The 13,551-nt window shown below is 43.6% G+C and overlaps 1 protein-coding gene across 5 annotated transcripts in view; it reads left to right on the top strand.

The window, feature by feature from the left end:
- Window positions 1–13,551, top strand: part of igsf9ba (immunoglobulin superfamily, member 9Ba) — a 100,181-nt gene that overhangs the window by 73,002 nt on the left and 13,628 nt on the right. For 3 of the 5 annotated variants that reach the window (XM_072692163.1, XM_072692166.1, XM_072692165.1), the window contains exons 8-18: window positions 2,709–2,851; window positions 2,944–3,084; window positions 3,748–3,867; window positions 5,095–5,245; window positions 8,255–8,378; window positions 9,142–9,317; window positions 10,959–11,185; window positions 11,680–11,764; window positions 12,314–12,475; window positions 12,599–12,644; window positions 13,351–13,437. In XM_072692163.1, coding sequence (XP_072548264.1) covers window positions 2,709–2,851; window positions 2,944–3,084; window positions 3,748–3,867; window positions 5,095–5,245; window positions 8,255–8,378; window positions 9,142–9,317; window positions 10,959–11,185; window positions 11,680–11,764; window positions 12,314–12,475; window positions 12,599–12,644; window positions 13,351–13,437 — 1,462 coding nt within the window. The remainder of the gene's footprint in view (window positions 1–2,708; window positions 2,852–2,943; window positions 3,085–3,747; window positions 3,868–5,094; window positions 5,246–8,254; window positions 8,379–9,141; window positions 9,318–10,958; window positions 11,186–11,679; window positions 11,765–12,313; window positions 12,476–12,598; window positions 12,645–13,350; window positions 13,438–13,551) is intronic. The other 2 variants (XM_072692164.1, XM_072692167.1) reach the window with 1 other exon arrangement.

Below are 13,551 nucleotides of genomic sequence, written 5' to 3'. Positions count from 1 at the left end.
AAGTGTTGACAAGTGATCCATTTCTGATAGATCTGTACATGTGAAGTAAGGACCATTTTCTTTCTAGGAATAACAGTTTTTACCTTTAAAGAGGTTACAGGAGACTAACTATGCATAACTATGGGAAAGCATGTTCATCTGTAGGCTGCGTAAGAATGCAAAGGCATTCAAGAGAAAAGAAGACAGAAGCCCAAATTATCATAATTGAATTAAATCATAGATAATTTAGATCATAATCTAAAGGCAAATCAAGTCGACAAATCAAGTATTTATTTACCGTAACACCCCTACTCACACCACACTGCCGTTTTTCTTTGTGCCTTTGAGGTGTTTTTATGTCGTACAGTCGGAGTGGGTAATTGGTGTCTGTCACGTACGGAAACAAGGCTGTTTGGCTCCCTCTGAGATGCTGTAGATGGTGCCTGGCGCCCGAGCTGTCCTAGTTTTCAGACTCTCTGTGGAGTACGTTGGGGCTTGTTTCCATCTGTACTGTGCTGTATGTGGGACTGTGAGCGGCGGATGGCGGATGAAGCTCGGAGCGTGAGGCAGGGCGGTGAGAGACGCCTCCAGCCTCTCACTGGAGTCAAGGCGCGAGTCATCATGACCTTTACGCACATCGTCAGCCTGCCGCAGAACGTCACTGAGGCAGCAAGTCTCTGACGGTGCAGATAACCGAGCCCTTGTTGTTTGGTTTTTAAATGTCCAGTTTAAAGCAACAACTTGCTGAAAAAAGAAAGGATCACATGATTTTCCCATTACTTCAGTTGTTAGGAACATTAGCATGTATGGATGAACTATTCCTTTAATCCTTTAACTTCAATGATGTGTGTAATCTAATGTTAATAATGTGACGCCTCCCTCATGTTGCTGCATTTATCTGATATGTTATAAACATAACAAAAAAACAATTAAACAAAACAATAATTAGTGCTTAGCGATCGTACACCCTGCGCAAGGTGCTATCTTACACCGTGCCAACAGTCGATGTTCACGCCTTCTGCCTGCTTCATTTAAATAGCAACGCTGCTTGTGAATATATCCACGCTGATAGGCGTGATGGTCTTGACATGAGGTGTCACCACTGACTGAAAACAACCCAGGCAGATGTCAACAGTCAGACATTCATTGCTATCTTGGCAGTGAGTTGTCAACACAGGCGCGTGCAGCCCAACGCTCGTACACCCCCGCTTTACCCCATTGAAATAGCAATCCGCCAAAGTCAGACCGTACTTGGCTCTTAACGGGATGGCGAGTGACACACTGATTGATTTATTACATGTTATGTCCAAAACACACCCATGATTTATTAAGAGACGTTTCGAGCAAGGCGTACTGTTCCCAAGTAATACTCTATAGAGCAGATAAACATGAACCTTTTGGCCCATTCCTCTATGCAGATCTCCTCTAGAGCAGTAATGTTTTGGAGCTGTTGGCGGGCAACACAGACTTTCAACTTTCACTCCAGGACCTTGAAATGCTTCTTACAAAGCCACTCATTTGTTGCCCTGGCAGTGTGCTTGGGATCATTGTCATGCTGAAAGACCCAGCCACGTATCATCTTCAATGCCCTTGCTGATGGAAGGAGGTTTGCACTCAAAATCTCACAATACATGGCCCCATTCATTCTTTCATGTACACGGACCAGTCGTCCTAGTCCCTTTGCAGAGAAACAGCCCCAAAGCATGATGTTGCCACCCCCATGCTTCACAGTTGGTATGGTGTTCTTTGGATGCAACTCAGCATTCACTCTCCTCCAAACACAATGAGTTGTGTTTGTACCAAACAGTTCTACTTTGGTTTCATCTGACCATTAGACATTCTCCCAATACTCTTCCGGAACATCCAAATGCTCTCTAGCAAACTTCAGACGCGCCCGGATATGTACTGGCTTAAGCAGGGGAACACGTCTGGCACTGCAAGATCTGAGTCCCTGGCGGCGTAGTGTGTTACTGACGGTAGCCTTTGTAATGTTGGTCCCAGCTTTCTGCAGGTCATTCACTAGGTCCCCCCGTGTGGTTCTGGGATTTTTGCTCACCGTTCTTGTGATCATTTTGACTCCACGGGCTGAGATGTTGCGTGGAGCCCCTGATCGAGGGAGATTAGCAGTGGTCTTATAGGTCTCCCATTTTCTGATTATTGCTCCCACAGTAGATTTTTTCACACCAAGCTGCTTGCCTATTGCACATTCAGTCTTCCCAGCCTGGTGCAGGTCTACAATTTTGTTTCTGGTGTCCTTCGACAGCTCTTTGGTCTTCACCATAGTGGAGTTTGGAGTGTGACTGTTTGAGGTTGTGGGCAGGTGTCTTTTATACTGTTAACGAGTTCAAACAGATGCCATTAATACAGGTAATGAGTGGAGGACAGAGAAACCTCTTAAAGAAGAAATTACAAGTCTGTGACAGCCAGAAATCTTGCTTGTTTGTACGCAACCAAATACTTATTTTCCACCATTATTTGCAAATAAATTCTTTAAAAATCAATGTGATTTTCAGATTTTTTTTTTCTCATTTTGTCTCTCATAGTTGAGTTATACTAAATTCTTGAGTTCTGACTAAATACTTTTTTCCCCACTCTATGTATGTGAGTAGGTAATTCTGTTTTTCTAGGTGATATTATGTTCGTGTATCAATGGTCACAAAAGTAATGAAGCAACTGTGGCGTGTTAGAGTTCATGAGCGTCCTTGGTGGTGTTTTGGTGATTTCTGCAGACCCTGCCCGTGTTCTCAACATGCCACCGGTCATCTACGTCCCAAGGAAGTTGCCAGGAGTCATTCGCTGTCCTGTTGATGCCAACCCACCCGTTACGTCAGTCAGATGGGAAAAAGATGGTTACCCCTTAAGAGTTGAGAAGGTCAGTCGTCCATTCACCATTCTGACCAACGTTTCATTTGTATGTTATGTATGGCAGTGAGCTCATAGGTCATTGTGTCTGGGCTCTCACAGTACCCAGGCTGGAGCCAGATGCCAGATGGAAGCATTCGGGTGGCAGAGGTCACTGAAGACTCTCTTGGCACCTACACCTGTGTGCCTTACAATGCCCTAGGTACCATGGGACAATCCCCTCCAGCCACTTTGGTGCTAAAGGTTTGTTCGTGCCTTTGTTATACAGATTATATACTCATCATTTTTAATGAATTGCTTTAATGCACTGACACATGATGCCCAGTGTTGTGGAATTTAACCCTTATCAATCTAAGCATTATGCCGGTAATCCATTCAGATGGTTTATCCCCCCAAACTCATTTAAATCTGCCGCCAGAGGAGGTATGGTGTGTGGTTTTGCTAATTTGGCTGTGGTAAAATGTGTCAGTGTGTAGAATGTGATATCAAAAAGAGTGTGCAGGCTGCTTTCCAAGGGTAAAGTGCTTTGTTACAGTTCAATTTTGTACATATTAAATAAAAGCAGCTACAGTATTGAGAAATTACGCTATTAAAGGAGAACAGTAGATTAAATGTTAGAAATAACCACTTTTTTGCACCTCAGCCTCCCCACACTACACGTACACTACTTTTAAAGCATAGTTAATTGCCTTGTTGCTATGAAACAAGGTAAGTTTCCATCAACTTCCATCTGCCTTCTACTAAGCAGAAGGCTGCAAATAGCTTTAGTACATCTCTTACATTTTTATAGGTATAGCATAGTAATAATAGATCATCCACTGTAAGTCACGAGGGATCAGAGCAGTCAGAGCAGCGTAGTTACAGAGCATGTAACTCAAATACTGTGATATCTGTTCCCACATGTAGGACCCCCCTTACTTTAATGTAAGGCCTGGGGGGGAATACCGTCAGGAGGCCGGGAGAGAGCTAGTCATCCCCTGTGCTGCTTCTGGAGATCCCGAGATTCCAACCATCACCTGGAGAAAGGTATTTGCCTCTGGCCTCAGGTAGTAGAGTATGTGCATCACACACTTCATCAAACTCAGTGGTATATGTTCTTTTTCGCAAAAAAAATGAGCAATTGTGGTTCTCGTGGTACAGTATTTTAACATGTGAACTCAGTAACAACCAGTCAAAATCAACATGTTAATGAGATCATGCATATTACTGCCTGTCCAAAAATAGACCAATACTCTTATAATCAGAGCCATGGATTCTATTAAAAGATAGTAGTGGTATACGTGCTGTTGGCTGAAATACAGCAGCAACTAAAACACAGCTAAAAATGTTAGTAAAAAAGTCTTTTAAATGCTTGACACAACCTGCAAGGATGCGCTAAGTTTATACCCTTCAACACTTTACAGAGCAGCAAAATAATCTCCTCCTAGTCTACATCTTGTTTTGGCTTCTGTATTACTGTACAAGGAAATCAGGGCAAAAGCACAATAGTACAAGGAAATCAGGGCAAAAGCACAATAGCATAGAAGCTCAGAAGTTGCAGTTTACAACCCTTTAATATGCCTCTTTACAACCCTGTTACTTGGCCTTAGAATGAAACAAGCTGACATTGCTTTTTTGGTGGGTTGTGATTAATTTGATGAGGCGCCGGGAAAGTTCACACAGAAGCCACATGGAACAGCATAGCATAGCATACCATAGCACAGGTTGCTTTTTAGCACTGTACAAGAAATCTTTTTTCAGAGTTTTACCAGATAGTGCTGCAATCCTCCCAGCATGGTGTGGTTAGCTGGGTGTTGGATATTCACCTCCCCACCTCATCTCTCATCCCCAAACTCCCCAGCCTGTCCATTTTTTTTTGTATTGGATGGAGCACCATCATACCAAAGAAAAACAGTTCCATTGCTCCACAGCTCAATGCAAGGTGCTATAGACTCCCCCAACCCTGGCCTTGCATTAGGTATGGTGCCAATAGGTTCATGTTGATCTGCTCCAGAGAGTCCACTCTTTTGGTAGTACTTCTCTACAGGGACTAGACAAGCTGTGTGTGTGTGTGTGTGTGTATTTGCACATCTGTGTCAGGAATTGGTGAAAGTAGCTAAAGTAGCTGAATGCATTAATTAGAAGGGGTTTCCACAAACATTTGGACATGGAGTGTGTCTTACTACTTGTAGTATTTTGTATTGATATTAAGATATTTGTTAAAAGGTATAACCTGTATGTAAGTGTATATCATTTGTTTTTGTGTGATTGAAGGTAGGGAAGCCCAGCAGAAGCAAGCACAACATCTTACCAAGCGGCAGCTTACAGTTTGTGTCTCTGAGCAAAGAGGACCACGGAGAGTGGGAGTGCGTTGCCACCAACGTCGTCACAAGCATCACTGCCAGCACACGACTTTTTGTAATAGGTACAGAGATCATGTTGGAGATGTTGCACACAATGCAAGTTACTCAGACACACTGAGAGTTAAAACTTGGTCTTGGATAAAACCAGCACAGCACTGCGTTTTTAGGGCTTGGATACAGTGTAAACATTGGACCTCTTGACAGTCAAAGCTAAAAATTGGTCTCCAAGTGCCGTGGTATTTTTGTATTTGGCTCACTGCAACACAAGCACATCACACTTTGCAAGAGTCCTTTTTTAAAGAGTCACGAAATCTGTCAGTCATATGATTTCATCACAGCCTAATCTGAGCCTTGGCTTGGTCTGTGTTGGGAAATTACACTGCATGCCCAAGCGACAGGACTGAGTCAGTGTGGCAAATGGCTTTGGTGCCTGCGGGTGCTCAATCCCAGCTGTCACCTCGTCAAGTTTGCCCTCATATGACAAGTGACGTTTCCGCACACACTCACGCCTATTAGCACGCGCTGTTTGTTTGATAATAGGCCACTTTTATGACTGTCCAGTTCTTGTGTTTAATGAGGGGCTAATTAAGACCCTTTGGACCGCTGTTCTTATTCTGCGATAAGAGAGCTGATGGTGCTCCTGGCCTGGTATGCCAGAGAGTATGAGAAAAGCTCGAAATTCTGACTTCACATGGGGGAAGTAGGATCTTCGGACTAATATGTGAAGGCAGCATTAAATTCAGGGGTTCACTTACTTTTTCTAGCCTGCTCTGTGGATGTTTAATCAATGTACTTTCACACAAAGGTGTATTACTCAGTAACTACAGGGACTTCTGTACAAACTGGTGGGGCTCTTCTTTGGTAATAGAAGTTTGTAATAACACTTTAGGCCCACCAGCAGTCCATAGGCTGTTTAAGGGGTTAATAAAAGACATGAACAGTATAACTGTTATTATTTTAGTTATATTGTTTTTTAGTTATATTGTTGTGTATATTTTTTTATCTATAATTGTGACTTGAGACCACTTTTTTCATAATCAATGCAGAAATCCTGGTGATTCCAAAGCGTCAGCTTACCTTTTCTTGCAACTGATTGGTGATTTCCTTAGATCTACTATAAGAACTATAAAATAATACTGATCTAGACCAAATCTGTTCTGACCAAAACATTGGTAAACAAGTTCAAACTCAAAATAATAATTTTAGATTTTTGATTTGGTTAGAATGTGTCTAACCATGCTTAAGTGTTAGAAACCAACATTGTGGACATTTTTGACATAAACCTTTAGATCACAGTGTCTTTAAAAGGGCTTTAAAACTATTAAAAGTAAAGATGTTTGGCTTAGTTGTTGAAAATAGTAAATCATTAACTGCATTTAATATGAAAATATGAAAATATGAAAATACTTTTTTGGCGTGGAAGGATAGAAAAACTCTGTCTAATCAGAAGTCTGTGGGTGTTTGAGGCCTCTCAGTGATTGACAGTAGTGTTGCCACGGCAACATGAAGTAACCCATGGCAGCAGATTTTCTTTTCTTACTGTTTTTTTTTTACTGTAAGCATTCATACACTTAGAATTTCTCCTCAGTTTTGCCAGTGCCATTTACCCACCCAATATATCTACTCCTATCCCATGATACTACCAGTGCTGGGAGAGTGAAGGCTAGCATGTGCTTCCTCAGAGACACTATTTTGCTATTGCAACGACATTGGACAATTCAGCACACTTGGAGGTGAACTCTAACTGCTTTTCTATCATTCTGATTGGTTCAAGGGATCATTTGATGGCAGCGTCTTCCAATTTAGCCCTGCCTAAATCAAATGCACCAGACCAAGACAAAACCCCAGAATTCTCTCTAATGAATGATCAAAATGTATTCTTTATTTGACTGTTAATAGCACATTTATGCACCCCTACTATAATTAAAAGCAACTTACGTCAAAATAAGTGGACAGTCCCTTTTCGGGTGTGTTTATACTTTACTGTAGTTTGGTTCTCTTGGTCTGGACCAAGCAAGAAAACGACACATTGTTACAAGCCTGCAATTAAACCAAATGGGAACAAATATGACCCAGACGGATGTGTTCGTAGGTTCTGCGTGATCTGCGCAATAACAGAAATAAAAATTGCTGGACCCTTAAACCTAGCTTATATCAGTCTTGATATCAGTATTACACCACAGTATTGATAATGTACACATGCCAATGTGTTCCTGGAACAATGTACATTAGCGTTGTTGGTATGGTGCAACAGATAACACGCCACATGGGAGACATGGGGGTTCCCAGTCTGGGTGACTATGCTATGCTACACCAATAAGTCCAATGAGTCCTTGGGCAAGACTCCCAAAACAACATTGGCCCACGCCTGTAATACGAGTAACATTGTAAGTCGCTCTGGATAAGAGTGTCAGCTTACATGCCATAAATTTAAGTCAAATAAAAAAAAATTAATGTTACTGTGGCTGCATCCCAACTCACACACTGATTGACTTTATTATTCAGGCAACTACACTAATGAATGCAGTTCTAATGGTTTTGAAACACTGTAGTGTGGCTGAGTGTGGTTTGGGACACAGCCCGCTAAACTAAAGCATCAGACAGGAGACTGTGTTAAAGCACTGAAAAGTGGGCAGGTCTCCACGGAGACTCACCCGTAATGAAGTGGGCAGGTGGAGGCGGTGTGATATTGGTGGAGCGAGCAGGCTGGGTTGAACTTGGGGAGTGAACTTAGATGCCTTCACCAGAGTTTGTTTAGAAACTCAGCAGGTGGGTCTCGGTAGCGTTCACACTTACTCTAACAGAGCAGTCACACCAGGGTTCAGTCGATCCAAAGCTGCCAAGTATAAACACACCCTAAAATTCTGCATAACTTGCATTCAGCCAGGTGTGCCTGGAGTTTGGAGTGTAACTTCCTGTTTATTATGATTCTCCTCTTAATCACTTTGCACACTACAGTAGCTGTGATTGCCTTGTCTATGATTTTCTATCAGAATATTACCAGAGCATAAGCTACAGAAGCATTAAGGTAGGAGACAACTGGACAATAACAGAGTTTCTCTGTGTTGCAGGCACTAGTCCTCATGCGCCAGCCAACGTCCACGTCTCAGCGTCCACAACCTCAGCTAACGTCTCCTGGGAACCTGGATACGACGGCGGCTTTGAGCAGACCTTTTCGGTCTGGTACGGCCCTGTGTAGGTCCCCCCCTAGCGTTTATAGCATAGCAGCGTGCACTCTCTTCCCCCTAACGTTATTTCATAGACCACATTAGCCTTAATCGTCCCGTACATTCTCGAGTATGAACAAAGGAAGAGAAAAGCGGACTTCAAATTCAGTCTCACTGGACTGTAAATAGTCTGTCCGTGTCATTTAACTGTGCCACGTTTGCCAGATGTCAGATGATCTATAATTTGATTCAATATGCATGTGCTTCTTTTAGTGGAACTGTAATGTACGATGTTGCTGCACATATTGATGCAGTAGGATAAGTTATACTTTAGTGTATTTCATACCAGGTTCACTGGGTTGTGATACACAAGAAATAGTGCTGGCGCTGGCAGAGTTATGCAGTTACTTATCATTTTCATTACACTTCTGTCATGCTCTGATGGTACAAACTCCTGGTGAATTACTTATTAAATCAATGCCTTGCGCTGCAAAGCCCCGTTCTCTGGTGCACTTAAATAATGTATGACTTTTGCTGGGGAACGCCACAGCAACAAATACATGGAAACAAATCACGCGATTACGTTGGGACAAGGCTAAAGACGTGACGGTTGTTAAAGGCACGGTACATTTATTTGACAGTATATTAAGAGGCACTCTAGATCAGAGGCCTGACCTTTGATGTATTGAGGTTTACATGTATGCTTGTGTGTAGAATTTGACATCAGCTTTTCTTAGCACTCACCATCGTGATTGTTTTCTGCTGTTTAATGAAGTGCTGTCTTTCAACAGGAAGAAGAAGACAGATTTAGGTCCTCACGATTGGCTCTCCATCCCTGTTCCCGGTTCTCAGACCTGGTTGGTTGTACAGGGGTTGGAGCCAAAGACTGCCTATCAATTCAGTGTGCTGGCCCAGAACAAGCTAGGCACGGGCCCCTTCAGTGAGGTAGTCACTGTGAATACAGTAGGTGGGTGCATGAGGTGTGACAACTTCCCATTAATGTATACACTGCAAAACATGATATTTTGGCAAGTGAAAACATCCTGAATCCAGTCAATACATGTAATTCCTACCATTTGAGACTGTTGTAAGAATGTTATAACATTTTTAACTTTTTCACTATTTCACCATTCAACATATTTTCCATTTATTGAGCATTTTAAGTAGATATTGGATGTATTAATAAGTACTTTTTGGGTACAACCCTGTTATTTTTCCTCAGAATAAAAAAAATGCTACGGTCTCTTTTACAGAGGGTTTGGGGGAAAAAATTATGAACTCTAGCTTTTATTGCCTGGTTTGCATCACCTAGACAGCCCACCGTATCCATATAGCATAACATAGCCTTACCTATAGCATATCTTACATGAACAAGAACATTTTTTATTATTCCAGACCGGATTGTAAACCAGATAGCGTTGCTGTCCTCTCTGGGTCCTCTTGGTGTTCAGATGGCATTGGTGTTACCTTTTATATATAAGAGCATTTTTCGGCTTTTGTGTTGTTTGCCTAATGTTAGCTTTTAACCTTCCTAGCCTTACTTTCTCCTGGAGTAGCCGTTGCATAGCTTCTAGCTAACCAGTGTAATGGGGGAATGAAAATTTAAGGCGAGTAAAGTGTAATGTAATGTGTAATAGTAGGAATAATAGTAGTAATTTTTTCTTACGACATTAAAATCAGCATGTGCACGTGTGGAACTGTGAGATGCAAAGTCTCACCAAGTCTTTGTAAAACCTGCTGTGACTTTAAAAGTTGTGTAGCTATGCCAAAATAAGGGGCCCCGGGTGGTCCAGTGGACTAAGGCACTGTCACTGTGATCAGAGGATCGTTGGTTTGTATCCCGATCACGCTGCTAGCCATCAGCAGCCGGGGCCTCGAGAGAGCGCAATTGGCCTTGCTCTCTCTAGGGTAGTTAGATGGCGCTCTCTCCCCACATTACTCTAGTACGGCGCTGATCGTCACTGGAGTCTGCTAGCCGGTGTGACAGAGCCATGTATACAGCGCTTCCCTCCAGACGCGTTGGTTGCCTGGTGACGTCGCATAGGCGTCAGTTCAAAAAAGAGGTGTGGCTGGCTGGGCACGTGTCGAAGGGGGCGTGTGTTGGTCTGGCCCTCACTAGTGTCCGGGGTGTTGCATGTGTATACCTACTGTTTGGGTAATTGGTGATCTAAATTGGGGAGAAAACAGGTAAAAAAAAACTATGCCAGGATGAATAGAGCCATATTGCCTAGATCTAATTTCTTACAGTGCATCTAGTGCCCTGTTGGGAGTGAGCAGTATCACAATACATGATCCTGATATTTCATTTTAAAAGTTGGAACAGGAAAAAATATACCATTAGTGCCACAACCAGTCTCTTTTCTTTATGACACATCAATCATCTTGTGTTCTGCAAGTGCTCTTTAAATAATGATCATGCACTTACATTTACAGCACTTAGCATGAACTACCTTAGACCCTTCAAGAAACCACACAGCATTACACATTCTGAAAACTGAATTGTGGCATAAATATTGTGATACTAATGTAATACCGTCATATCACCCACCCCTACACTCTCTCTGTTGTACTGTTGAATAAAAGTGTCTGTTTTACGCATTCTTTTCAGTGTACCCTGTAAGTACCCCGGAACCACTGGTGCTTCTTTCCCCACCGCGGTGCCTCACAGCCAACCGGACACAGCAGGGTGTACTGTTGACGTGGCTCCCTCCGGCCAACCACACTTCGCCAATAGATCGTTACATCATCGAGTTCCGTCTGGGAGAAAGATGGGAGGTGCTTGATGACTTGATCCCTGCGGACGAGACAGAGATCATGGCTAGAGACCTCATTCCGGTAAGAGTGTTGAAAGGAAAACCTGTGTGTTCCTGCTTGAATGAATCAAAGATATCAAAAATATATTGCAAAAATGATTCTCACGCTCATTCGAAGGTGGATCCCTTGATATATGAACATACTGTACATGCAGATGTGTTTCATGTCAGCAGAAGAAGCATGACACTCAAATACAGCACAATCTGGTCATGCCAGCCTTTACAATCATTTAATAGTTAAAAACAGGTTTGCTGAAACATGGAAAGCACTCAAACTAGAATCCCTGTTTTATGCTATACCTTGTTTGTCTCTCTTTCTTCTTCGTGTACCTCCTCATCACCTCCTTGTGGAAGGAACATATATCAGACACAGTTCGCTCATTAGTAACGCATTTGTGTAATGGATGGAGTCGCAGTATTACATTTGTTTAAGCTTCAGCTTCTTTGATGTATCTGACCTACATCCTGTTAACCCACTTTAAGGACCTTTTAATGTATTTTCCCCTCTTCCTCCAGGACTCATGGTATGAATTCCGTGCCCTGGCTGTCATGGATGATCTCATTAGTGAAAGCAGTAATGTAGTGGGAGTGTCAAGCACAGGTGAGAATTAGAAGAAGCTATTTTAGACCCCATGATTTCACTGCTTTAACCATGTGGAGCTTTAATGCCCCCTGCTGATCATAACAGATAGTGCGCTTCTTTTCCATACTGTCTATGTGGACATTTACCAGTGGCTTAACTATTGTCTGAGGCAGTGCAGGCGCCATAATGTCCCTATTGGACCTATTATATTGCCACTTGTGCAATTTTACAACCATGAGTTATGGGTAGCCATGTTGCCTTCATAATATAGTCAGCCATTAGCCTGCATTATAGCAGCAACTTGAGCTAGTCGAGATAGTAAGTAAACCAGCAAATTACAGTGTCAATTATTTAATCTACAATCATTCTCAAATGGGGGCCTTTTTTTTTTGCACTAAGGTCTGTAAGATCTTGGTTACGCCACTGACATCCACAATGGCTGTAGATTGTAATAGTGAAATAGTGAAAATAGCATAGATGCTGTGTCGGCTGCTCTGTAAATAACTGCATGCTACCCCACCATGCTTCCATCTTATTTCATGCTCTGGAGTGTGTCTCCTCTCTCAGACCCCTTCCCTCCCACAGAGATCACTGACGAAGGGCTGGCCAGGCCAGTGGTGGCCGGGATTGTGGCTACCATCTGCTTCCTGGCCGCTGCCGTCCTTTTCAGCACCCTGGCCGCCTGTTTTGTCAACAAGCAGCACCGCCGCAAACTCAAGCGCAAGCGAGGTAGGTCTTGTCACTCAGAACCGAGCGATGCATGGCATGTCCTAATGCCCTAAACTGGAGCGTTCCTTATCCGCGGACGTGTAGTCACCCCTGTTTTCTGTTGTTTTCTGTCTGTGTCTCTAGATCCACCTCTGTCGATAACCCATACCAGGAAAAGTGTCGAGTCACCGTAAGTATTGATGCATGGTAACATCCATCATACTTTGCATTGCAGCAGATCTGTTGAGTCCCAGGGTCCCTCTGGCGCACTGTGTGTGTGTGTATGTGTGTGTGATCGTGTGCTTATGCGTGAGAACAAGAGTGGGAGGGAGGTAATGCATGGACAGGGGAGTTAGAGCAAACGGCTGACCGTAGCAGCTGCCCTCTTACCGTGAGGGACGCATGGAGGAGGATTTGAGTGGTCCACTGAACGGCTGCTATAAATGCATCTGCGCTTACCTCTGCTTTTTGGCAGCGAGATGCATTGATTTGTCATTACCGGCGATCTTATGCAGCTTTTTCGTAGTCTGCTCAGGTGGGGCCTGAGCCTTATCGATAGAAGCAGAACACACGATCAACCTGACGCTTATGCATCAGCTCCTGAGAATCGATCAGTGCAGGCATGGCAGCAGGTCACCTCCACATTCAGACCATATTGAAGTTCATGGGGAGACTTCATTGGAGGAGAAGGCTGCAAACTGCATTTTTGACCCCCCCCTCCCCTCCTCCCAGCCCAAATGGGGAAGTCACTCTTCCATCCCGATTCCATGACGGTCCTTTGTAGTTTTAGGCCCATGCACCCATCCATCTCCATCCATCTCCGCATCGCTGTTTGGAAGCCTGGTCAGGTCTGACAGCCACCTCTTGCCCCCTCTCTATTGTGTCTCTCACCGCAGGCCTCCTCTTACCCCCTTGCCTGGCATTGAGCCCTACTGGGAAGAGCCAGACAGGAGCAGCTACAGGCCCCCATCCACCAGTCCTCAGTGAGTGCCTGCACCTGCACCCCTCTCTCAGCAGATGGCGCTGGCCGCGCCTAGCTGCCTTAGCTGCATGCTTTCTGTTTTGTGGTGCGGAGCTACTATGGTTTGAAGTCCATT

The sequence above is a fragment of the Salminus brasiliensis genome, chromosome 11, assembly GCF_030463535.1.
Source record: "Salminus brasiliensis chromosome 11, fSalBra1.hap2, whole genome shotgun sequence".
Lineage (NCBI taxonomy): Eukaryota > Metazoa > Chordata > Actinopteri > Characiformes > Bryconidae > Salminus > Salminus brasiliensis.
The sequence above is the reverse complement of the archived record's forward strand: the minus strand, read 5'-3'. Positions and strand labels throughout refer to the sequence as shown.